Source organism: Lampetra planeri, chromosome 5 (assembly GCF_965212315.1).
Source record: "Lampetra planeri chromosome 5, kcLamPlan1.2.h2, whole genome shotgun sequence".
NCBI lineage: Eukaryota > Metazoa > Chordata > Hyperoartia > Petromyzontiformes > Petromyzontidae > Lampetra > Lampetra planeri.
This window is the reverse complement of record NC_136111.1, coordinates 3,961,648-3,989,130: the sequence shown is the minus strand read 5'-3', so window position 1 is coordinate 3,989,130 and position 27,483 is coordinate 3,961,648. Positions and strand designations below refer to the sequence as shown.

General features: G+C 48.3%; 2 protein-coding genes across 2 annotated transcripts; both read right to left on the bottom strand.

Annotated features, from left to right (window-relative positions):
• Window positions 1–938: 938 nt before the first annotated feature.
• SNRPE (small nuclear ribonucleoprotein polypeptide E) lies at window positions 939–5,656 on the bottom strand. Its single transcript, XM_078594138.1, has 5 exons — window positions 5,407–5,656; window positions 3,916–3,942; window positions 3,386–3,448; window positions 2,281–2,359; window positions 939–1,629 (listed from the first exon to the last, which is right to left on the bottom strand). Exons 1-5 carry the CDS (start codon window positions 5,455–5,457, stop codon window positions 1,574–1,576), a joined length of 276 nt encoding a protein of 91 aa, XP_078450264.1. The 5' UTR covers window positions 5,458–5,656; the 3' UTR covers window positions 939–1,573.
• Window positions 5,657–10,384: 4,728 nt separating this feature from the next.
• LOC144718686 (myogenic factor 5-like) lies at window positions 10,385–24,874 on the bottom strand. Its single transcript, XM_078594137.1, has 3 exons — window positions 23,681–24,874; window positions 12,042–12,114; window positions 10,385–10,688 (listed from the first exon to the last, which is right to left on the bottom strand). Exons 1-3 carry the CDS (start codon window positions 24,269–24,271, stop codon window positions 10,390–10,392), a joined length of 963 nt encoding a protein of 320 aa, XP_078450263.1. The 5' UTR covers window positions 24,272–24,874; the 3' UTR covers window positions 10,385–10,389.
• Window positions 24,875–27,483: the final 2,609 nt, after the last annotated feature.

Sequence of the window (27,483 nt, the reverse complement as noted above, 5' to 3'; positions counted from 1 at the left end):
TGGTGTGGGACAATTTCCACTCAAAAAACTTTTCATTGGAGCCTGGCAGTTCAGGGCTGGTTGTGATGATGCGGGCATGGCGACGAGTAGAGAGCGAGCGGTCTTCTGACAATATTTTTAACCAGACTGCGAGCCAGGCACTACATCCGCTGCACTTGCAGGGCGGGCGAGTTGTCAATTTACGTATTGTATACGTATTGACAAGGTCACAGCATTTTCCGAAGCATTCTGAAACCATCACAAGTTTTGTGTATGGCACTCAGCAGCAATGTCCCCGCGAGACGTCGCACATCCACCCTATTGCTGGCGTTTCAGATTTCAACAGCAATGTATAATTTACAGCCCTTTCAACCAACCGCTGACCAGTATCCCCACACCATTTCACCACGCGGGCCAAAAGCGGGTTGGTGGGGCCCGAGCAACAGTTCAGATATCACTCGTGTCTGGTGCTGGCCATTGTGCCACCCAATCAGCCCGGTATTAGAGAGAACTTCAAGGGTAGCATAGCAGATTTTGAAATGCGATCGTAAATGTTTGCATGCAATGCCATGGGATTGTACAAACAGTCCGGTCTTAAACCAAACTCACAATCATGGTATTCAATACTGTACTGCCATGTTCACCTATGGGCCGTCAACAAAGTATTTACCATCCCAATACTGCAACGTTAATCTAAAAGGGGCCAGTAGATTCCAATAGCACTGTCGGGATTTGCAACCCTGCCATGATACTCGATGCAGCGACAAATGTCCGAGGTGTACATACATCTTAACAGTGAATGTCACGATCTATTCATCAGGCATAACCTATCCACTGCTGTGGTCACCATCCCTCGAGATGTCTCTTAAGGCGATGCATTCTCAAGACGTTCCCTCCTTTGACTGCAACTCCGTCCCTTCGACTTCTCAACCATCAATGGGAACATCACGACACACGTGTAATACAACCCTAAAAATTAAAGTTTAATTGAAAACGCACCGCCTGGCGAACTGTGGACTTCCCAACGCACACCAGTGGCTCGCATACACACAAGGACTGACGGAACGTGTACAAAATCCATCTAATGGAAACGCAGACTCGCGGTGGATGTAAAACTCAAAATAGGGTCGTGGGGCGTGTGGGAATGGGGCGAGCCGGCTCTCAGTGAGATGAATGCGCGATGTGGTGTTTGGCGATGGTGGGTGCGCTGTAGAAAATATGACGAGCGGCATGCTCAGTGAGCTCAAAGCAAGTGATGAGGTCGATTGCAGTTGCAGTCGAGGCTGACTTGTGACCGTATGGTGAGATTTGATGTAGTGAGGATGAGCAACTTAGATGTAGTCTGAAAGTAGGCATGGATTTAGTACAGTGAGGGTGGATTTTAAATTTTGGAGGCAAGCAGCGCAAAGGTTCGTATGGCGAGTGATGCAGGTGTGCCGAGGGATGCGTAATCAGTGCGTAAAGTTGGCGAGTTGAAGATGCGTAATAGGTGGGTGCGTGTGCGGCGATTGTGGCGAGCGGTGTTGTGGCGGTGGGCATGGAGTGGGTGGGTGCGATGTGCGTGGTTGCATGGTGGTTTCAGTAGCGCCGAGTTTCATCCAGCCACGCTCTGGATCAGCGTGATGTTGTCTCCTTTCAGCATTAGGCGCCCTGAAACACAGCAACGACACAGAGCGCGCGCACGTGTCAGCAATGCACGCATCACCAACCAACTTCCGCGTACAACTACAAGTTACATTTGAAATGTGCCTGTAAGACAAATGAACATAGCAGAGCGCACCGACATCCTGTTTGTCAAAAGATAATGTCAAGATGGTATGGGTAACAAAGAGGAATTTAATGAAAGACACAAGGAAGATGAAGAGGGAAATGAGTACAATAAAATTGTTGAGATCACGTAGCAAGGAATAGGTAAACAAATATAACAAAAAGCATACACACAATATTAAGAGACAAAGCAAAGTCAGTGAAAAGCCAGATTGACCAGAAAATGTTAATGGTGACTGTGGATAAAAATAGGCTAAAAATAACAGGAGTAAAACAGCACGAGAAAGGAAGAGGTGGTCATGCAAAGAAGAACAAGTACAATACACAGCGGACCAATAAATAACAGACAGGTCAATGAGAGCATCTGATAAGAAAACGAGACAATGGAAATGAGGAACTTCAGGATAGAATGACGGTGATAAATATCGAGCACCGCACAGGTAGGAGGAGGTCGACAACGATGATGATAAGACGAAGACGACAGGAGCGCTAGGAACAGCGAGAACAGCTCGAAGTGCGGAGAGGGCGACCGACCGAGGGGTTTGCGCGCTTTCGTCTTCATGTGGATCTCCTCGGCGTCATCCAGCACCAGGTTCATGTACTCGTCAAAGCCCTGTGCGACACGGCACACCTCCGTCAGCGGCGCGCCCGAAAAACACACAGGCTGGCAAACCAGTTAACCCCTTTCCCGTTCCGATACGACTGCAAGTTGCGGGGTGGGCGTCTCGGTCACGTGACGTTAGATGTACGTTTACACACACATATACACGTTGTAATGTAGTGTGCTAATTGCAATATGGAACATCAGGGGACCTCCCTTGCTAGTATCAAAATATAATAGGTTTTACCCTTTGTGGCAATAAACAGGTGTTAAGATATATATTCTTGGTTTTTTCGGTAACGTGACTTTATCGAAAGAACCAAGAATATGAATCCCTACAGCCACGAAAGCTTTAAATCAAAATTTAGGTGTTAAGATGTTAAAACACCAAACTGAAGCCGTATGGTAACGGAGGCTGTATGGTAAGTTTTGTAGCAATTGCTTTTAGGGCTCCGGCTACCTTAAATGATAAAGCTAAGTCCTTTATCTTAAACATTAGCAGGTGCCATACAAATATGGAATTTCTACCACAGCCTCAGCTTCCAATTGAAATGAGCATTGCCTTGCACTATGTGCAGGCATAGATGTTGCGTTTTTTCCTTTAACCATGTGATACGTAAATAGTACCGTTTTACTTTACCTAGCCGGGTGTTAATGTTGTTAAAGCAGTGGTCAGCTACATAACAGTTAAGTGTTTTTTAGTTCATAAACCTGTATTCATTTTATTAACATGAAGGGAACTTTAAAGTAAAAACGATTTAAACGAGCTGGTAATGGAACCCACATTCAGAATGTCTCGGCTCGAGATAATTAAATTAGTGCCACTGTGTGGGAGTCAAATGTGGTTATCCCATAGAGCCTGACCACCACCACCACAGGCATGTGGAATTTACACCAAAGACTCAGGACCACCAGCTGAAACGATGAGACACTTCTGCATGTACGTATAATTGTTCATGTTATATGTGTCATGCTCACAAGTATTTGCTTAAGGGATATATTTTATCAGAATAAGCTCGTAAAGCAGTTCCCTCTTACAATAATGCAGCCCTCGATCCTCATGTTGACCTGCTCGTACAGCCAGATCTGTATCCGGGACCTCTGCCGTGCAAAACACGAGACACAAGTTAGACGGTGCTCCAGGAGCAGACACTGTGGTCGTATGCAATACTGGCCGTGACATATTAATTAAAAACATGGACAATGACAATTAACAAAAAGCTAAAACGTGCACAAAGTAACATGGATAGAAGCGTGGGTGGAATTATAGTTAAACAGGAAGAGATAGATTATTGTGCATACGCAAGCTAGATTCATAGTTTTAAATCGTGGCCAGGATCTGCCTCTAGCAGGGATGATGGCCGATGGAGACCGATTATAAGGAATAGCACCGACATCAACACACCTCTATCAAAGTCAATATAAGATGCTTTAACAATAGATCAACAATGGTAAGGGTGGTGATCACATGACACATGAGCACGAATGAGTGAGCAGAGGGGGCTGTGGTTTTGTTGCAGACAGCCCCACGCCATGAATGAAAAGAACACTGGAATGGAATTACTTACGTTTTGTAGATATCTGAAGATCAAATTCTGCGAAGAGCTGTGAGTCAAGGAATCGTCTCAAAACACCAACATTAGGGCTTAAACCATAAACAAGATTATTGGTATCATAAAAAAACTTTACAAATAAACAAATGACATTTCACGAAATATCTGAGTTCAGATGACGTTTGCAACTGTTAATGTTTCAAGGGTTTAGATTATATTCGTCAACTCCCCCGGGTTGGTAAAACGAACTTCAGTAATATCGCCCAAAATTCCACCGCTTAACCACCAACACATCTGAGCACTGCCCCACGATCGTTGGAACCGGGAGAATTAACTTTGTCCAGTAAGAACATGCTTAATGCTGGTCATCTGGGCGTCAAGTACTACTTCCGTGTGCCTATGTACAGCTCTCGTCAAGCCAACTGGTGAATGAGGATTTCCCCACGTGCTGCTTGGTCATGGGGGGTATGGGATCATACGAAACAGCGGCATTTCAAAAGAAATAAAAAATTCAATCAAATGCATTGCTCACCCAACGTCTTTGTTTTGACTATACCCATTATCGAAGCTGTTTGTGCAATAAACGGTACCAATTGCATCGGCAACCCAGTAACACAAGCCACGCAGCTGGAGCGACGAGAAGTTACATTCAGTCGGTGCGTTGTAATCACGCTTGGCAACCCAATGCCGGTTTAAGATCTTCCCACGCCGTAGGTCGAGATTACGGCTTGGTTGGTAAAGGCTATGAGGGGTCGGAGAAGGTTTTAGTACTCACCACCAGTATATTGTATTGCGTAAGGCAATGTGTTCAGAAGCCAAATGCCAAAGCTTGCGAGCGATTCAGGAGGGTGGTTCGTTAAGTTTTGCTCTTCCCGTGGAAGGAGCGCAATCTAATTGTATTTTTAAAATATAATAGGTTTTACTCTTCTGACAACAAAACAGTTGTTAAGATGTTCAAACACTTTTTGCAACGATCAAGTCTGCATTAACCACACGTACATGTGGCCAACATGCAAACACCACAAAAACGTCCCACCGTAAATTGGCTTACAAGGTTCAGTTTGTGTTGCGTGGACAGTCCCACTGCAACTCGTCTTTGCCATTCCAGTTACGGAGATACACGCAGTCGGGTCTGTCGATGTTCTAGATGCGGGTGTTTGTACTTCGACACGTCTAAGTCACGACGTTTCGGGTCTCGAAAGTGTAGCGTTGTACACACGCCTGTGGCATGAGCCCGTTGCGATAACCTCCGCGTCAACCTCTTCCCATTGTTAACGCGCAACTCGCGACGCACCGAACGGGCAGGCGAGCGCATCTACCAACAAAAAAACCTCCAACAATGGATCCCCGACTTGTCGCACGAAACGCGCACTCTAGACGCGGCAACAGCACCACAACTTGTTGCCACAAAGACGGAAAATTCGGTCGAAAACGCCGCGGAGGCCTGTTCCCTCCCGCCGAAGCCTGCGTTCGCCTTGAGCGGGCGTGCCAAAACGAAGAGGATACGATCGGCTGCACCATCACCTTCTGCACCTTGGGCTGCCCGCGGTACGCCATGACCGCACGCGGGGTGTTCTTGCTGCTCGAGAGCTGAAGAAAATAATCTAAATATGAATACACTTGACGTATATTAACCAAAAAATTGTGTTCAGCACCGCTGATAAGCGCGCGCGCCCCACGCGTGCTAAATGGCGGGCGGAAGCGCGGGGCACGACGGGAGCGCCCTCTGCCCCCCCCCGACTTCCGCGTGCGCGAGCCGTTATTTGATTGGCTTATCTCAATAATTTATGTTAATTATATGTATTATGTTAATCGTACCCCTTCCTCCACCCGTGCCCGATTTAAGTATGTTAATAATGATATGTTAATTCTAGATTTGAAGCTTTCACTATATAAGGTCGTACCTCTTGGGTCTTCTCTTCACTTGATACAGATATTTTGCTGTGACAGTTTCACCTGAAGACGGAAGCTTGTGTTGCCTCCGAAACGTCGTGATTTTATTGTTTTTATTATTTTTTATTAATTTTAATTTCATTTTTTACCTACGTGACTTTACCGAAAGAACTAAGAGTATGATATGTTAATCTTCGCGCCCGCGTGTGCGGCGATTGGTCGGTGTGGTAATCTACTCTTAGGTTTTTTCGGTAAAGTCACGTAGGTAAAAGACAAAACTAAAATTAATAAAAGTAATAATATAAATAAAATAAAATAATAAATCACGACGTTTCGGAGGCAACACAAGTCTCCGTCATCAGGTGGGACCGTCACAGCTAGATTTACTGTATCAAGTGAGGCAAAACATTCCAAGATACAAGTTCTTAAATACAAGTTAAGGGGGGGAGGAGGGGGGGGAGGAGGGGGGGAGGAGCTTATCTGAGTGTGGTAGCCAATGAATGGAACGTATTGGGGGGGGGGGGCGGGGCTAAAAGACAACAACAGGTGCACATGCTAAAGGTCACACGCTAGAAGAGAACGACACTGCGCATGTTGTTTAACCCAGTGTTGGTGACAACCCAAATACAAAAAAGGAGAGTTCTGTTAAACGCCGGGGATGGGTGTTGTAATCTGTCACACCCGTCAACAACGTAACATAGGCGACGTTTCAGGCAATGGCCCTTCCTCACAGGACATGCGCAAAGAAGATTCATGACTTTATTATTATTTTAAGGCCACCGTGTTATTGACGAATGTGTTTCCACGTGATAGCCCAATTCGTTCAGCGATCATTTGTGGCCAAGTCGCTTCTGAAAAATAGTTCAATGGGCTTCACCTGGTGAGATAGAAAATGTAATTTTTATTTACGTTTATCTTTTTATCTAGATTTGAAGCTTTCGTGACTGCAGGAATCCATACTCTTTGGTTATTTCGGTAAAGTCACGTAGGTAGAAAAAATAATAGATTACGACGTTTCGATCGCTACACAAGCAATCGTCATCAGGTGAGACAACCACAGTTGTCTTGCTTGTGTTGTGATCGAAACGTCGTGATCTAACACATTCCTGCGGAGGGAGCTGGTAGGAACGTTGGGTTGCTCAGTCAATGGGCAGGGTCAACGGCGGCGTGGTGTATTCCGCAAATATGCCCGACTGCGAGGGAGGGCACAAGCCGGCGTGAGTAGGTTAAACGTTGATTTTTATAAGGGCACCACGGGGTGACCAGCCCCTCCCCACCCAGCCCCTCCCTCCCCACCCAGCCCCTCCCCTCCCCACCCAGCCCCTCCTTCCTCACCCAGCCCCTCCCTCCCCACCCAGCCCCTCCCCTCCCCACCCAGCCCCTCCCTCCCCACCCAGCTCCTTCCTGCACGACGGACGGACGCAATAATCCCCTGTGGGCTGGTGTAACCAGGATGTTCCTACCAGTATTTTTTTTATACCTACGTGACTTTACCGAAAGAACTAAAGAGTGTATATTTTAAGTGATTTGTTTACATTTCATATGCTTTGCACTCCTGTTGTGTTTTGTCCTGTTCGTTGTTGTAACGTTTTGACCCCGTGCCCCTCCTGGACATCTGTAGAAAAAGAGATTTATCGCTCATCCGATGTTTTTTCCCTCCAGTATAAATATTCTGATTCCGTTTAATTGTCGAATCATTGTCATGTGTGCTTGTGCGCCACTGCCAACGCAGCAGCAATCGCCAAATTAAGTAGATACGTCGCGTTCATGATCTACATTTGCTGGGAGCGAGGCGGATTTCTCGAGGTGTAACGATTAATGAATTCGTCGATTCGTATTCCACTTTAAAGCCGCCGCTGTTTGTTACGCTGTCAAATCGCGCAGCAATGAATTCGAACTCTATTCACGACCGTGACGACCAATTGTAATGGTTCGCTAATGAACCTTATGGCGGGACCCCGGGGTCCCGAATAAACGGAAGTCAAAATCGTTATGTCGTCATGTTGTCCACACGCGCATACAAAAAGAAAATCCACTTTGGATGAAATATTTAGACATTTTATTTTATTTTATTAACAAGCTTTGGCACTTTGGTATTCGTATTTTTATTTTGACATACAGTACACAAATTTGGGGCCGCGATCCAAAAAAAAATGTCATACTTTTTTTTTGCGTGTAAGAAATAAATTAAAAAAATTACAAACATAAATACATTCAGCAACCACAGTATTATGCCACGATTTATAAATGAACGGGCGTTCGCATAAACGCACTACTGTTGTTTGTGTTTTTTTTATTGGCACCGAGGCCCTGGTTCTTGGGTTTTTGCAATAACAGTCACAATTATAATTGTGATAATACAGAACAGATAACGTGTGAGCAATCACACAGATACCGTGAAAAAAATTTAACTTATATGGTCCGTATCAATTATTTTTGGCTCACCTTGAAAAATACAAAGTTACTAGGAAGAATCACGAAGAGCCAAACAAACATCAAATGAAACAAAAAAACGAAGAAAAAGGAAATTAGCTTTAAACAATTGAGACTTTGAGAGTGCTAAACTAATATTGAACAAAACCAAGAACACAATAATAAGAAAAAATACTGTACAGTTATAACAGCAATAACACAACAGGCTCTTGTACAAATTAGTTTGGCTTCACACGCGATTTTGATGTAACAGAATAAGGCACGGAATATTTCATGAAGATTTGTGTTGGCGAGGTTGTGTGCGTGTATACACATATATAATCGAGTTGCAACCAAGACTGAATTTCATAATCGAGTGAAGCTTAGCTATAGTGAATATATCAATCGATGAAAAGATTTACAGTTTGGACACTGAAGTGAGTGAAATTCATCAACACCTACAAGCTGAACTAAGAGACTAAATTGACCCCAGAATTCTCTATCCGATGGGTTGACGGTTCTTAAATCGTATAAGTCAAGGGTTCTGTATTGGATGAATCCGTGATTCTGTAACAGATAAAATAAGGATTAGTTTTATTATGGTATGTATGTATTTATGTTGGGTCCTATGTCAGATGAGACAAAGCTGGTCCAGAATCACGTGAGCTACTGTCCACAATCCAACCACGATCCCATGTCCAAATACGGTATACAACACAATTCACCTTGACTTGCTGCGTTTCTACTCTACGTGATGCAGCCGATTGTTTGATAATTCACCCATATAAACACAAAGGCAGGCTACACAATGGGCGATGCATGGGATGCGCTATTGACGAAATGGTTTAGAATCGTGCTCGGAGTGCGACAGGGTTGTGCGCTGTCTCCCTCCCGCACGGTTCTCCAACATGTGTGTTGGAGTACATGTGTGTTGGAGTACATTACGTGAGAGGCACTTGAGGAGGAACAGAGTGAAGACTATGTAACCTGCTGGTTCGCAGATGATATCGATAAAAAAAATCCCGAATAGGATGAGTAATATTTGCAACAATAAACATCAATGGTAAAAAAAGGAACTGCTGGAAAGTAAGGGATCACCATCATTTTCAGATGGACAGCCACTGGAAGTTAAAATATCTTGGCAGCATCGTGACAGCACTTGCCACGAGAAAAAACGACGCAAACGCGAGACTCGGCTCCGCAAGCGCCGCTGAAGGCAAACCGGATGAAATCTGTAAAAAGTAGAAACAAATCTTAGAAGAAGCCGTTGATCTCCTCGGTGTACTCAACAGCGAGGTGTGAGAACCCTAGTAACGACGGAGAATCTGTGCCTCTGAACCGAAAGCCTCCTGCATATAATTCTTTGTTCGTTTTGTTTTTCAGAACGTGCGAGAAACAAGACAGCTGGACAGACATAGGCAACCAAGTTGTATCTAGCACGGCAAACTGCGGCACTGCATTAGTAACAAGTGGCCAGGATGCAATGTGGTCGACTGCCAAGCGTGGAAAGTGCTGGTGACAGGGGTGGGGGAGGATGAACACCACGATCTGGTTGTTAGTCATAAAACAGCAAAGCGCTGGACGGGATGGCAGCGATATCGGTTGTGATGACGGAGTGACGGACGGAGAACACTGCAAGGAGATTATCTCTGAAGGAAAGGGTTGTGCCTCCAATTTGCGCAAAAAGGCCATGGGACTAGAATGAGAAGGAGACTCGCTTCGTTTAGTGAGTCGACTAAAACCCAACTACCAATCGACTTACAATTGCAACTCGTTTATATGTCCACACACACACACACAGACAAATAGACGGGCGCCCACACACTCTAGTGCAGGGTTGGAGAACCTTTTCCTTGCTGAGAGTCGAACAGGAGTAAAAAAAAGACAACTACATGTAGGCAACCGTACCAATACAGTCCCCACCTCAGCCACTTCCATCACGGCAGTGACACAAGTGATTGACGGCACGAACCTTGGAAATGCAGTGATGTTGCCAGGTTGAACGTAACCCCCCCTCCCCCTCCCTTCTAGTACAAGATGCCTGCAAGTTTGGAAGTGGTGGGCCTCGCGTGGCCGAGAGCCACAAGAAATGAAGTCATGAGCCGTATCTGACTGACCCCAGGGCCATAGGTTCCCCCCCCCCACCCCATCCCACTACCACCCCCACCGATTCGCTTGCTTCAGTTATAACACCTCGTACACAGGGGTAGGGGCGATCGAGTTGTCTCGGCCAATGGAACACAACTGTGGTCCCTGTTCCCCGAGGGTCCCTCCACCGTGGCTGGGATCCGGGCCCCCGTCGGAGGAGATGTGGCCGTAGGCAGGCCCACCGGGGGGCCCACCGGGGGGCCCCCCGGCGTGGGGGGCGCCACCGACGGGCGGGCCGGCGGGTCCGGGGTTCTGCTCGCTGGAGATTCGCTCCACGATGCTGGACAGGCAGTCAAGGCTGGACACCACGAGCGCACCCTTGACTCCGGCGGGCTCTGTGCGCAAGGGGACGGATTTGGAACGCACGTGCTGTGTTCTACATGTGTATGCTGAACTTCTTTCGCATCTTCTTGGTTCTTTCGGTAAAGTCACGTAGAATGGAAATAATAAAATAATAAAAATAAAACATAATAAAATAATTCTCACGACGTTTCGGCCACAACGCAAGCAGCCGTCCTCAGGTGAAGAACAGGTCTGTCCTCAGGTGAAGAACAGATCTGTCAGACCTGTTCTTCACCTGAGGACGGCTGCTACGTGACTTTACCGAAAGAACCAAGAAGATGAATCCCTGCAGTCACGAAAGCTTTAAATCGAAATAAAAATAATTTCGCATCGTACGTAAACAAATGTGCTCATCGGTGGAGCCCAATCTCGTCCGAAGTAACGTACCGATGCTAGCCATCTTTTGGCCGGCCATCAAACAAAGACGGAATCTGTACACTTTTTAATCTAGATTGAAAACGCATGTCCGTAGAATTACGTTTTGTGTTTAGTTTGTTGTGCTTCCCCCACACCACACGTTTGGCTACGTACGGTGCGAAATAAGCTATACCTACATGCATACAATGTGATGAGAAACTAAAATAAGAGGCTTTACCATTTTGTGCAATAATGCAGGAGGTGTTAAGATGATCAAACAACAAAATAGACACCTATTGGAAGGCATCAAGTCTGCATTCACCACACATGCTCGTGAAAAGACTTTGAAAAACTACTTGCTTTGATAACAATATTTGCACTGATTTTTAATGCAGCCGTAATGCCTTTCAGTAGGTGTCGATTTGGTGTTTGAACATCCTGACACCTCCTGTATTATTACCGGAGAGGGTAAATCCCCGATTCTTGTTTCTCATCATCTTGATACCGCCGAAAAGGGTCCCATTGACATACGTACCAACGTGCCGACAGAAGACAGTTTTCAAATCAGTGTTTACTAGCTGCCTGTGACATATGGTTCAGGATTAATAGACATTAACAGAAACAAATGAAATAAAGCTGAAAAGTATTCCGAACAAAGCAAGGAGAGGTGCATGTGTTTTTATGATATTCAAAGGCAGAACGATGAGCACGTGGTCTAAATTTGCCAATTTTTTTACGTAAATTACTCGATTAAAATCTACGCAACAATCATTGCTCCTCTACTGTAAAAAAAAAAATTGACAGGACTCTCCTTAAAACGAGTCGTGATGCTCAATGGGGCTTTCCTGGGTAAACATGTATAGTAGCAGTAATAATAATAACACAAAGTGTGCGTGCCACGGGCACTGTGTGTGTGTTTGTGTGCCTCCAATGAGCGCATGCCTTTGTTACGTGTGTCTCCAATGTGCCTGTGTGTGTATCAGCCTTACCAAGCACGGGGGAGTTGTATTGGCCTCCGTAGTCCGTGTCTGATCTTCCAAACGCCACTCGTCCACACTCCGTCTGATAAAACAAAGCACCGTGACTTTAAAACATATATATATACAGTACCATACTCTATTATCATTCAGCTCCTGCCAAGTTAATTTTTTGCAGTTGGGGATTATGGTTGCTATATTGTAAAAAAAACCACTTGAGTAACTTACAGGGAACCTTCGATGTCTGTTACAACCACAAATTCTCAATTAGATTGTGTTATTCCTCGAAATGTCTCGAGTCATAAACATCTCACTGTGTCGCTTTAACCCCTTTCCAATGCCACCAGGAATGGCTGCCATTCGGCCACATTTTAAAATCCTCGCTCATTTGTGGAGCCAGTGAAGCTTTCGTCACGCAAACATGCATTGTGACCACGGGTATATACATGATTCAATATACACGCAAGCCATTACCAAGCCAGGCAGCCCGCCCTATGTGACAAGCTGATATTTACAGAAATATAGATATTCTAAACCGTATGGTTATTAAAACCTCTCCTGTTCAATCTCTATCTCCTGTTCACTCCACACTTGTTTGGCGATGTCCCCCGCTGTGTCCGCCAGGGGGCGCCCCCCCCCCCCACGCTCATCGTCGCGATTGGCAAAACTTTTTGGTCACTGGCTTTTTTTCTTCCGATCTAAGCCAAAAGTCATCATGGGTTTATCTTTCGTGGGTCATTCTTTCACAGGCCTGAAGGCTCAAGCGGTCATTGACAATACAGTACGATCGAATTTGCGATAGATAAAGAGTTTGCACGCGTCTTGAATTCTGCGCAAGATGATAATGCCGTGGGAATACGGTACAGGACAGACGATGGGAGGGAATTCCAAAAATTGAGCAGTGCGAAGGAAGAATCATGCAGAGGAGTGTTGTGGTGGGTGAGTGAGTGGGTGAGGGCGTTATCGTGACCTGCATGCAGTGTGGTGGTGGTGGTGGTGGATGGTGGTGGTGGGACACAGTGTGGTGGTGGTGGTGGATGGTGGTGGTGGGACACAGTGTGGTGGTGGATGGTGGTGGTGGGACACAGTGTGGTGGTGGTGGTGGATGGTGGTGGTGGGACACAGTGTGGTGGTGGTGGTGGATGGTGGTGGTGGGACACAGTGTGGTGGTGGTGGTGGATGGTGGTGTTGGGACACAGTGTGGTGGTGGTGGTGGATGGTGGTGGTGGGACACAGTGTGGTGGTGGTGGATGGTGGTGGGACACAGTGTGGATGAGACGACACAGTTTGGCTGGTAGACCAAGTGCGCAACATGGGTGTAAGAACGAGTGAAGTTCACGGGAATAGCAGCACCTGCTGCTATAGGAAGTCATAATTCATACCAAACTTTCCACATGGCTCCTTCCAGCCAGAATGAGCCCATAAACTCGGCAAAAAACTCGGAAATTACTCAAGTGCTATGCCTGACAGAATGCCCGGGAAATATACAATACGTACTTCTACAAGTGCATATAGGCATCTATGTATACAATTGCTTTGCTCGATATTGAACGTATTATATCCAGACATTCAAAACGCTTTCCAATTTCCGTACGATTGAAATCGTCCACGCATTTGCTCTGTCCGTCTGTAGGGGGCGAGGGAGGAACGTTCACTCTCTCGCCGAGACGATCCGAGACGAACGAGACGACGACAGACTCAAGTTGAGACTATCTACCCATTAGAGACGTCGCCGATTGAAAGCCGCCCAAAATGGATCCAAGAATTTGCCCAATAAAATAAAATAAATAAAATAATTTTGATGTTTTACCTACGTGACTTTACCAAAAAAACCTAAGAATATGAATCCTTGCAGTCACGAAAGCTTCAAATCTAGAATTAATTTCCCCAATGTTTTAGAGAGACCCCAAACCTGGGGAGGGGAACAAACAAAAAAACCCCGACTCCTGTATTCGCAAATATTCAAACGCGAATTGCCCCTACAGCTATCCACCGGCTTTCGTGCGGCTAATTCAGCACTTCCGAAGACAACGGGCATGCTGGAAAGCGTCACATAATCCATGCCTACGCATGGTTTTCTTTTTTCTTTTTCCCGAACGTGTTTATATCTGTATTATAGGCCATGTTATCGCTGTCGTCTTTGAAACCCTATTACACCCCCCCCACACACACACATTCTCCTGGACATCAAGAACAGCTGTCGCACACGTGGACAGCCGCATACCGTGCTCACACAGCGACGCAGCTGCTACGTTGCCTACATAATTGCCATAACAGTAATAGTAGTAATAACAAGGAAAAAAATGTACATTCCTTTTGTTCAAGCCACTGCTGGATGAAGACCTCTCGTCATGGGGCTGTTGAGCATACTTCACCGTACTGTTTCGATTTAAAGCTTTCGTGACTGCAGGGATTCATCTTCTTGGTTCTTTCGGTAAAGTCACGTAGAATGGAAATAATAAAGTAATAAAAATTAAACATAAAAAAAAATATTATTTTATTATTTCCATTCTACGTGACTTTTCCGAAAGAACCAAGAAGATGATTCACCGTACTGCTTAGTGATAGGAGGGAGCATCCGTGTAACAAAACAAAAAACCTAAACATCCGACCACGTACTCTTTGGTTCTTTCGGTAAAGTCACGTAGGTATAAATAAAATCAAACAAATCACGACGTTTCGATCGCAACACATGCAATCTTAATCAGGTGGAACAACCATAGCAAGATAATGCCGAAGTAGGCCTTGTGCTGCGATCGAAACGTCGTGATTTGTTTGATTTTATTTCTACCCACGTGACTTTACCGAAAGAACCAAAGAGTATGGATTCCTGCAGTCACGAAATCTTCAAATCAAGATCCGATCACGTCCTCATTGGCTGATCCAATGATTTAGTTTCCGATTCGATGATTTAGAATCAGAATCTACACAGGCTCTAAGGAGTCACAATGCCAGACGATACGCGAATATACTCATTTGTCTTGTATGCGGTGTGGGAATTGATGGCTTACCGGAGTTGGGATTCGATTTGTACTTTCCGTTGTTGCCCTTTGAAACGGTGGTGCGGATCTCGAATTCAGGCCGAGGGTCCATTTATAGCATTGGGATTCGGCTCCATTCTTCCTCAAAACAAAGGAATTAACGCGTCCCAGAGGAGTGGTAGTGAGATGTGGTGGGAGGCAGTTGGATGCCTGCTTGTCAATCAACGTGAGGTGTGGAATAGTGGCGATGGTGGTTGCCTGTGCCCTCACTGAAGGTAAACATCCGTGGAGGGATGCGGGCAAAGCAAACGAGAAAGATGCCTTCTGTGACCTCGTGTGCCAGGTATTGGCTAAAGTGGCCCCTTGGGATCGAGTTATATTATTAGATGACTTTAATGCCCGAGTGGGTTATGACGTTAGCACTTGGATGAGAGTGATTGGAAAGTATGGGCCAGATCAGCTCAACAATGACAGTAGGAGACGATTATACTTCTATGCAGTCCGTGGGCTTGTAAACACCTGTTCTGTCAATGTGAAGCATCAGCTTAGATACACGTTGGATCCAAGAAAGAACATTTGAGCTAAGTAGTGGCAGAACCTCAAATGCGAGCCCATGTTCTTGACACCGGAGCCTACCATTGGAGCTCATCTGTTCACTCACCATTGGCTGGTCATCTGCAATGCGCATCTGCCATTCCTACGACTGTGACAGGAGTCATCCACATCGGATCCAATTCAACGCCACCATAGCTAGCCGATGAACGTCGTAAGTGAGAAATGGATCATGCTCACCCCCTCCCGACGCGGAGGGGACACGAGTGGCAGGACGGTGGCTCACGCAGCTGCTTAAAGCTGTGACTCAGTCCAGACCTCCCAAGGGACCTTGGATAATGGAGGAAAAGTTGCAGCACAACGAGAGAAGCCAACATGCAGATTCGCAAAATCTACAATGGTTCACACCTACGGGATGACGAGGTTTCTTGGAGGTTCAGAGCCGTATGGCACTGCCAGCGTTGCTGAAGAGATGGAAACTGCAATCACAAAGCACTCTTTAATGCCCTCCTTGATAAAGTGACACGCAGCACCTTCCCTATGAACACCGTCGAATTATTGTGTTCTTCAAACGGTGTCGGTTCATCCCGGGTCACCTTTGCAGAAGAAGCAAATGCTGTTTCACGGGTTTCATCTCCCGGTGAAAGAAAGGGCACAGCAGCGACGCTTACGGGAAAGAATGAGACGATATAATCTCTAGACACACGGGGTCAGGTCTGTAGATTTCCTTAAGCACTTTTTTTAGTGAGACACTGTCAAGAGGGGGAAAGACATCCCCCCACCCCTCCCTCAACTGGGTCACATCTCGGCCCAGTGGGTTTGGGAGTTTTGACAAATCTAGGAACAGTAACTCTACTCGATCGGACGCGTGGGAATTGAGCGCATGTACACGGTAATCTTTGTGTGATCCACCAATCCCGCACATAACCCACTGGGGTACAGGTGTAGGCCAACGCACATGATCGATAATGATCAGAATCATTAATCAAAATATTGATATATTTATTCTGGAGGAATTATATGAGCTATAAAGCTATTTTTCATAGATGTCCAGTAGGAGCGGGTACCAATGATGATATACACCTGTCATCCGATGACTTGCAAGAGTCCAGCATTTCATATGTTTAGTCAATCCCGTGAGTGAGTACTTGTTTGGCTTTACGTGGGGAGTGATAACATTCAGAGCTCAAGACAAGATTAATTAAACTTCGATTTTAAGCTTTCGTGACTGCAGGGATTCATCTTCTTGGTTCTTTCGGTAAAGTCACGTAGAAGGGAAATAATACAATAATAAAAATAAAACATTATAAAATAATAAAAATAAAACATAATAAAATAAAAAAAATTCTCACGACGTTTCGGCCACAACACAAGCAGCCGTCCTCAGGTGAAGAAACATTGGGACGCTGTCTTTCCGACAGCTCTGTTTCTTCACCTGAGGACGGCTGCTTATGTTGTAGCCGAAACGTCGTGAGAATTATTTATTGTTTTATTATTTATTATTTTATTATTTCCCTTCTACGTGACTTTACCGAAAGAACCAAGAAGAAGATGAATTCAGTCAACTGCGGTCACTCTGCTGCCAACCCATGGCCACCGTGCGACCTACGCCGTCAACTCCGAGTATTCCGTGGCAAGTCCTCCAGTACAAGTACAGCATCAGAATATTTATTTATGCTGCGGTAAGCCGATGAGTTACGAGGCTGTATTTCACAGATGTCGTGTCAACTTAGCTTACACGATCTTGGTGCGATTGGGCACAATTAAGGGCGGTTGAGTCATAGGTACATCCTTCACACGAAAATACACACAACCATATAAGCACACACATACGCAATTAATATAATGACAAAGATCCCCCGTATAGCCTTCACATGCTGTTGGGGCAGTTGCTGTTAGCGAGCACCTATGAAGGCCGGCACGACACACGAGGTGATGAGTGGTCAGCACCACGCGCGGCCGCCTTTGTTTCCCGATTGGCAGCGTTTACACATCGCCTCCGGTAGTGATTTGAGGCTGAGTCGACCTAGATGAGGCCCGGAACTGGTTTCGGATAATCATCATTGGTGTTGGTGGCCGTGAGCTGGAATCGTTAGTAGCGTGGCTCGCAAAGACAAAGAACCCCCCCCCCCCCCCCAATAACCTTGTTATAGGGCACATGCTGCCAGTGAGCTCGGCGAAAGCGTTCGAGGTAGCAGCGTGTTCACCACCACCACCACGTAGGGCGGACCGTCTTTGTCTTCATAGGCCTGATGTTTGTGGCCCCAGTGCTCGTATTATATTGAGTCGATCTCGGTGTCACTGCTTATCATCGGTGGTGTGACCAAGAAATCTAACACGAGGTGGGGAGGGGGGGTGAATAGCAGTGCATCACACCCTGGGACAAGGACACATGCAAAGATCCCCCGAATAGTATGAACAGACGATTGGGGCAAGTGCTGTTAGCGAGTAGCACATATGGAGGCCGGAACGGCACACGAGCGGGTGGGGGGGGGGGGGCAGCAACGCGCCCGGCCGCCTTTGTCTCCCCAGTGGAGATGTTTACACACCGCACCAGGTACTCATTCGAGGCTGAGTCAGCCTACGGAGAGGCCCAGGAGCTGTTCACTGACGTGGCGCAGGTTGCGCTAAGCACTGCGCCACCGCTCCCCACAACATCACACGCGCCACGTGCTCAGTTTTCGTGTTGCCGGCAGGGCCGGAGTTAGGGGGGCGCGGGGGGGGCGCAGGGGAAAATGCAACATTTGTCCAGGGCCCACAGCTTCAGAGGGCCTCACGAAATAGCATTTTCATTTTATATTTTAAATTGTTAAGTCACATAGCGCCATAGTTTCAATTAAGACACAATATAGTAAAGAGTGTGCGCGCGTATGTCTGTTTGTGAAAAGAACATGAAGGAGAAATGCGCAGCCCTGCAATTCCCTGCTCACGCCACTGCTAGCGGAAGGGCCATCCTAGTCTCGAGGGCCGCTCCAGAGGGTATTTGGCCTACTCTTCCACGCTGACCGGACGTTTCGAAATAGATGGAAGTGCCCGAACTTTACCCCACCGCAAAACGAGTAACACCACAGCCAGTCGATAGCAGTACCTGTGGATGTGTCTGTGTGTAATGTACTCGTGTAGTGTAGCGGGTAGCGCTACGAACCCGGCCACCCGAGTTCGATTCCCGCTCACGGCGCCACACCAAGTGACGATTATCTGAATCGGTACCTGGGCCTCCCCCTAGATCGACTCGGCCTCAAATGAAACATCGCCACTGGGTGAGACAAAGGCGGCCGGGCGTGGTGTTGGCCAAACCCCACCCCCTTCGTGTGCCGTGCCGGCCTTCGTAGGTGCTGCTCGCTAACAGCACTTGCCCCTACAGTCTGTTAAGGCTACACGGGGGATCTTTGTTTAGTACTCGTGTGTACTCATCTGCACCTCCGAGTCGACTAGGTACGGTGCAAAAGAGGTTCGACAAGCGCTGCTGGTTGGACGGAAGGAAGCGGGGGAGATGAAGACGACCTCTGGTTGAGAGATAAATCCAGAGGGCTTCATTAAGTCCGCTCCGAGTCGCCAATTATCTTCGTGTTGATGTTGTTGGTGGTGTCTCTTTGTGTTGTCATGTCTGTCTTAAAAGGCGTCCGTCTTTCCTTTCTTTTTTCTTAACATCCTTAGACCTCCCTCCTCCTTGCCACCCCACTTTCCCCTCCGTCGTTTCTGCTTCAATCGAACACCGCCGGCGGCGTCCTGCCAATGCATTCACGTGGTGTGGAGCAGGATGAGGTTCAGACTCTCGCACACGCGAACTCGCCGATTGTCGCGAATATCCCGTGGGCATTCATCCACTCCCCGCCAACACCCCACCAACCACCCACCACCAATTCGTCTGCTCGCCGACCTGTTAATTTATTGTTAATTTATTGGCGATTCATTAGAGAGGGTGTGGGACGTGCGGCGTGGCAAATGGACTGAAATGCCAAGATGATGTTGATTGGAGAAGCACATCTCGGTGGGTTACTGCAATTTAACTGTCCTACCCCCATTAACACAACACAAAGACAAAGACGCCCCCGTGGGGTGACTTTTTAACAGACTGTTGGGGCAAGCATTGAACGAAGGCCGGCACGGCAATCGACACAAAGATCCCCCGTATAGCCTGAGCAGACTGTAGAGGCAAGTGCTGTTAGGACCACGCCCGACCGTCTTTGTCTCCCCATTGGCGATGTTTCCACACAGCACCAGATACTCATTTGAGGCTGAGTCGACCTAGGGGAGGACTAGATCCGGTCCAGATAATTGTGACTGGTGTCGGCCGTGAGTGGGAATCGAACCGCTCCACGTACACCATACACACATATACACATATACCTGAACTGGTTGGTTGCGTACGGTGCGAAAAAAGTTCAGTTCAACAGTGCATATACATACACGGATATCAGTGCGTACAGCTTTTATTTAACTCACTATTGTTGTATCTTTAAATCTTTTATATAAATTTTAACCCACTTCCCAATGTGGTATCAACTGCAAACTTGGTATATTTATGTCATACTGATGGCAATACTATATTCTATCATAAAAAAAAAACATTTTTAAACAATATTTTGTATATGTTATGTTTCGGCTTGGGTCTAATTGCCCCACGGTTCCTTACGTTGTGGCAAGCTTCGGGGCCACTTCGTGGAGTTCTTCCATTACTAGTACATTTCATAAAAGCGTGTTTAAAAAAAAAGTAAAAAAATATATATTACTCCTTTAAATAAAAATCCAAGTTTATTTCTTTGGTCAGGTGAGACCAGGATGCGTGTCAATCGCAAGAGTGACCAGGGCCATGAGCCTGCTCTCAGTGGGAGGCTGATTGCTGCTGCTGCTACAGCTGTTGTGTCTTTAATCCCAAATAAGTAATTTTGGGGTCATATATGGACCCTGACGCAGGCAGCACAATGCCCTAAGCCCTTGCGAATGACAACCAGGAGAGACCACTGACTTACGTATGTTACGTTGAACTTCTCTCGCACCGTACGTAGCCAACCGTACTCACCTTAACTGCGAAGCAGGATATACACGCAGTGCATTCACTGGGAAGAGTTCAGAGCCGTGACATGCTGATCATCGCCAATAACCTTGAAACCAGTCATGCCTTCTGTTCTGCCCATATTATTTTTTCGTAATTTATGTCCTGGCAGAAATCTTTAGACTGATCGCGATAACCATTATATCAATCCCCTGTTAAATAAGTGACATTTTCGATATTGTTATATTGCGTTAATGTATTGACTTCGTTTGAGTAAATCAAAACCCTTCACATTGTATGAATGTTGAACTTCTTTCGCACCGTACGTAGCCAACCGTGCTAATCGGAGGTGCGTGCGGAAGGAGAAGACAAACGCAAAAAAATAAGTTCTAAAGAATTTTGGTTTTCAATCTACATGATTTAAAAGTGCATCATAGCTCCAGCAGCGGCCTTCCCAATATCGGAATTCGGAGAACGTTCCAGACGGCTGCAGAAGCGCGCCTCTGAAAGCGCCGCTCCTGACCCACCCGTCCGTCTTTGTGCGCGATGGCAACGATTCCCCCGTCCTCATTTCTTCTCGTTGCCAGTCCGTGACGTCGGAAATGTCAAATGCCCAGCGCCTTCAGCATTTCCCAACCTCAACTTCACCACCACCACCATTGCCTACCTAGGCCACCTTTGGATGTTGACTAACGCGGTGCCCCCACCCCCCCCCATTACCTTCTCGATCCGTCTCCGATTTGCTGCTTATTGACACCCCCATGGACGGAGTGGGGAAAACACGAGCGCACATTCTTGAACGTTGATCACGAAGCGGTCAGAGTTTATTCGTGTTCGTGATTTCATTTCACGTATTTACTTCCACACATAGTACACACATATATAAGTAGACACATATACACTCAAGACGCATAGACACCAACACACATACATACACTAATATAAACATACACATATATATGCACTTACATAGACACTGACACACATACACATATATCAAAAGATCCCCCGTATAGCCTTAACAGACTATTGGGGCAAGTGCTGTTAGCGAGCACCTATGAAGGCAGGCACGGCACACGAGGGGGTGGATCGCCAGCACCACGCCCGACCGCCTTTATCTCTCCAGTGGCGATGCTTACACACCGCACCAGGTTCTCATTTGAGGCTGAGTCGACCTACTCGAGGCCCCGGGTACACTACCACCACAACCAAAAACAAAGATCCCCCCCCCCACGTGTGGCCTTAACAGACTGTAGGGGCAAGTGCTGTTAGCGAGTAGCAGCACCTATAAAGGTCGGCACGGCACACGAGGGGGTGGGTGGCCACAACAACACCCGCCCGCCTATGTCTCCCCAGTGGCGATGTTTACTACACACCGCACCGGGTGCTCATTTGAGGCCGAGTAGACCTAGGGGAGGCCCAGGAACGGTTCAAAGAATCGTCACTTGGTGTTGGTCGTGAGCGGGAATCGAACTCGCCCCCCAGCACCCCAAGCGAACACTCTCACACACAAACACACTCTACACTCACTCACAATCTCTCACCACACACTCACTCACAACACACTCACACACTCACAACACTCACAACACACTCACACACTCTCACTCACACACTCAACACGCACTCACAACACTCACACACACTCACACACACTCAACACGCACACACTCAACACTCACACACACACTCTCACCACACACTCACTCACAACACACTCACACACTCACAACACACGCTCAACACGCACACACTCCCACACACTCACAACACTCAACCCGCACACACTCAACACTCACACACACCCAACACTCACTCACAACACTCACACACTCTCAACACACACACACTCAACACGCACACGCACACACTCAACACTCACACACTCAACACTCACACACTCACACACTCGCCACACACACTCACACTCTCACACAATCAACGCGCACACGCACACACTCAACACTCACACACTCACAACGCTCACACACTCAAAAAGCACACACACTCAACACACTCACTACACATACTCACACTCTCAACACACACACTCAACACGCACACACTCACACACTCAACACTCACACTCACACACTCACCACGCACACACTCAACACACTCAACACTCACACACTCAACACGCACACAATCACACACTCAACACGCACACACTCACACACTCAAAATCACACTCTCAACACTCACACACTCAACACACTCACACTCTCAACACTCACACACTCAACACTCACACACTCACACACTCACACTCTCAACACTCTCAACACTCACACACTCACACACTCACAATCTCAACACTCACACACTCAACACTCACACACTCACACACTCACACACTCACACTCTCAACACTCACACACTCAACACTCACACACTCACACACTCAACACTCACACGCTCACACACTCACACACTCCACACACTCACACACTCACACACTCAACACTCACACACTCAACACGCACACACTCACACACTCACACACTCAACACTCACACTCTCACACACTCACCACGCACCCACTTACACACTCACACTCTCAACACTCACACACTCAACACTAACACACTCACACACTCCACACACTCACACACTCACACACTCACACTCTCAACACTCACACACTCAACACTCACACACTCACACACTCAACACTCACACGCTCACACACTCACACACTCCACACACTCACACACTCACCACGCACCCACTCACACACTCACACACTCAACACGCACACACTCACACACTCACACACTCAACACGCACACACTCACACACTCACACACACTCACACACTCACACACTCACACACACTGAACACACACACACTCACACACTCAACACTCACACTCTCACACACTTTCACACACGCACACACTCACACACACACACTCACACACGCACACACTCACACACTCTCACACACTCTCACACACTCACAACATTCAACACGCACACACTCACACACGCACACACACACACTCACACACGCACACACTCACACACTCTCACACACTCACAACATTCAACACGCACACACTCACACACGCACACACACACACGCGCACACACTTACACACATGCACCACGCAACTCACCGTTCCACTCGCATCGTCTCGCCCTCCCGACATCCCCCCGTCCGAGTATCCATCCTCGTGGTTGCCTCCAACCAGCTCACCACCACCACCTCCACCACCTCCTCCTCCTCCCTGCTGCCGCAGTAGCCGCTGAAGCCCCTCGATGTAGCGGATGGCGTTGCGCAGAATCTCCACCTTGGGCAGCCTCTGGCTGGGATTGCTGGAGGTGCATCTCTTGAGCGTCTCGAACGCTTCGTTCACCTTGCGCAGACGGCGCCTTTCGCGCATCGTGGCGGCTTTGCGACGGTCTGTGGTGCTCGTCTTGCGCTTGCACGCCTTGCAAGCCCACAGGAGGCAGGGGCCCGGACCGTGGTGGCCCCCCACGTGAAGCGGTGCCCGCACGTGCTGATCGTCCCCGACCGGCGATGGCATCAGATCGTCGTCGTCCACGCCGCGGTGAGCCCCGCCGGGTGCCGCCGGGCTCTCGAGTCGCGGGTCAAAGTCGTCGAGGAAGTCGATGTCCCCGTAGCCGAAGCACGGCTCGCCACGGTAGATGATGTTATCGGCCTCGGAGACGAAATGTCCGGCGGCGCCCCCGTCCAGTAGCTCCATGGTGGCGGGCGGAAGGCGGCGGTGGTGGTGGTGGTGGAGCGATGCACTTTAAAGATTCTTAGTTGTTGTTGATGTTGTTGATGTTGTTCAAATGTCTTTATTTTTTTCTCTTCGTCTTTTGTTCGCGTGTTTCTTATCAGGAGCGTCGACGGCCGAAGCGTCAATTCTTAATCAGTCCGATGAGCCTCGCGATTACGTGCGGATTGATGACCGGCGGTGGTAATGTTAATGCTCGCGCAAGCACAGGTACCGCCCGATACGTTCACACGTGCCAGTGCGGCACAGTTATAAGAGGCGAATTTCTCCCGTGTGTGTGTGTGTGCTTCTATGTACGTGTACGTGTGCTGCTCCGTAGGTGTATCAACTATTAAACGAGTCTTGAGTTGAAACAACGGAGGGCTTCAACCGAGAATTGGACGAGAAGAGGAGACGGCGGACTTCAGCATTCCGCGCGACAGCTGTTCGATAAGTCGGATGAGATTTGGCGACGTTCAAATGCCTACCGCATTTCTAACATTTAATCGAGAACATATATACACACACACACGTACACGTGCGCGTCAAGTAGAGGCCGGTTATCGCCACATCTCAACAGCTCAGTGGCACCCACTGATTATTTTTGGACACCGGCGTTTTGCGGCACCGCCCAGAGATGCCCACTCACCCACCCACCCACCCCACCCACCCACCCCACCCCACCCGCTCGAACGTCTCTCATCCGTCGTGACCTCGCGAAGCCCCGAGCACCCCACGCCACCCACCACACCCACCGGGCCATCCCTCAAAACGCCACTAACCTCCTCCACCACCAACACCAACACCACCGCTATCAACTATCAAAAGCACAATCGCTGTCCTGCTGCTGCTGTGCTGTTGCAAGAGCAGCAAGGACATCGTGGGCACGAGGGTCGCCTTCTTCATTGACTTCGTCACTGCCTAGAGACTGCTGCGGTCACGATAGCCAGAGCCATGCATGGGGATCGTTTACGATCCCAACTCTGCCCCACTCTCCTCGTCGCACCACCGTTGATCGACGGCCAATGTCACGATCACCATCACGAACAATCGCCAAGCCTCCGCAGAAAGGCGACTTCAATCTCGATTTAGTGTACACACCGCACGCACGTGTGTAAGTGTTGTTAATTCACATTGCCACGTGATGGGAGATTGGCTACCATCGCAATCAAATCGATCACTTAACACTTTAACGCAGTTTCTTTTTACCAGTTGATGTTATTCGGGAATACAACGATTGCTGTCTAGATTTTAGAGGAAAGTGTTAGGCGCGGAGATATCTCAAGGCCCCACCGAACGAACATATTTCGGAATAGCCCTTAACGAATCCTACAACAGCTGTAATTGCAACACTGCCCCTATACGGAATCAACATAACGGCGACGTTCCGGACAATGGCTCTTCTTCAAGAAAACGTGTCGTGCCTGTCAATGAAACATGACACGGGGGTTGGGTGATGGAGGTCGTGCCATCCATACCCCGCGCCCGCGCGCCCCGCGCCCGCGCGTTCCTCCTCCTCCTCCCCTCCTCCTCCTTCGCCTCCTCCTCGATTTTCCGCAGCTCGCCGGTTTCTCGGATCAACTTTCGCCGCAGGAGAAACCGCTCCGACAACGCGGCGCAGGAGGGGTGTAGGTGGCTATAGGAGGGGCCCGGGGTGTGTCGAATGGACCGGCGCTGTGACACCAGCCTCCTCACCCTGAGCGCGAGAAGGACGTCTATGTGTGGGTGGTGGTGGTTAGGGGAGCTGGTGGTGTAGCGGTTAGCGCTACGCTGCGCTACGAACCCGGCGACCCGGTGACGATTATCTGAACGGTCATGGCCTCCCCTAGGGTCGACTCAGCTTCAAATGAGTACCTGGTGCGGTGTGTAAGCATCGCCACTGGGGAGACAAAGGCGGTCGGCGTGGTGCTGGCCACCACCCCCTCGTGTACCGTTCCGGCCCTTCATAGGTGCTCGCTAACAGCACTTGTCCCTACAGTCTGTCAAGGCTATAGGGGGATCTTTGTCTTTGTTTGGTGGTGGTTAGGGGAGCGGTCGTGTAGCAGTTAACGCTACGCTGCGCTACGAACTTGGCCAACAACCGGTAGCGGAAATCTGAACCGGTTCTGCCCCTCCCCCTAGAATCGACTCAGACTCAAATGAGTACCTGGTGCGGTGTGTGAACATCGCCACTGGGGAGACAAAGGCGGGTCGGGCGTGGTGCTGGCCACCCACCCCCTCGTGTCCCGTGCCGGCCCTTCATAGGTGTTTGCTAACAGCACTTGCCCCAATAGTCTGTTAAGGCTATACGGAGGATCTTTGTCTTTTTTGGTGGTGTTGTACACGCGTGTGTCACTGTTGCGCTGATGAGCGGTGGTTGTAGAGGTTAGCGCGCTGCACGACAAACCCAGCGAGCCAACACCAGTGACGATTATCTGAACCGGTTCTGGGCCTCCCCTAGGTCGACTCTGCCTCAGATGAGTACCTGGTGCGATGTGTAACCATCGCCACTGGGAGACAAAGGCGGCCCGGCTTGGTGCTGACTACCAAACCCCTCGTTGAATGCCGTTCCAGCATTCATAGGCGCTACGTTTACTAGCACTTGCCCCAACAGTATGTTGAGACTATACGGGGGATCTTTGTCTTGGCGACCGAGCTCAATTCCTGCGCACGGCCACCAACGCCAGTGATGATCATCTGAACGATGTCTGGGCCTCTCCTAGGTCCGACTCAGCCTCAAACGAGTACCTAGTGCTCACTGAGCGAGTGTTTTTTTCAGTGAATATTTGCGCAATGCGTCTCGTTGCGGGTCTAACGGAGCGAACCCCATCTCGACCCGCGTCACCCAATCGGCTCTCGTTCCCGTTCGCGAGTAATCCGATATCATTTCACTATCTGAATCACGCGACGCGACTTGGGTGCATCTGCTGCCCGATGACTGCCACACTCGACAATACTGGGCTGTGTGCGGTCCCCCATAGGCTCCATGCTTTGCTCATTCTTTTACTGGAAATAAAATAGGAATTTTTTTTGTTATAAGTCACGAACGGGGTCGCGTGCGCGCGCGTGTGCGTGCGGTGTGCGGTTATGCATTTCAACATCCGTGGGTTGTTTCAATACGGGCACGCGTTGGCATGCGAGCGAGTGTGCAGGACGTGGCGAATGTGTGTGTGCGTCTCTACAAAGACAAAGATCCCCCCCCCCTCCGTATAGGCTTA

Bases quoted from the DNA above. Each gene is read 5' to 3' on its own strand.
- LOC144718686 (XM_078594137.1), bottom strand. From the start codon at position 24,271: ATGGAGCTACTGGACGGGGGCGCCGCCGGACATTTCGTCTCCGAGGCC. The intron at 12,115-23,680 runs GTGAGTTGCGTG...TTGTTTTATCAG, and splicing joins GAGACGATGCGAGTGGAACG to ACGGAGTGTGGACGAGTGGC. The intron at 10,689-12,041 runs GTAAGGCTGATA...CCTTGCGCACAG, and splicing joins ATACAACTCCCCCGTGCTTG to AGCCCGCCGGAGTCAAGGGT.
- SNRPE (XM_078594138.1), bottom strand. From the start codon at position 5,457: ATGGCGTACCGCGGGCAGCCCAAGGTGCAGAAGGTGATGGTGCAGCCG. The intron at 3,943-5,406 runs GTATCCTCTTCG...AGCTCTTCGCAG, and splicing joins AGGTGATGGTGCAGCCGATC to AATTTGATCTTCAGATATCT. The intron at 2,360-3,385 runs GTAAGAGGGAAC...CGTGTCGCACAG, and splicing joins GGATCGAGGGCTGCATTATT to GGCTTTGACGAGTACATGAA.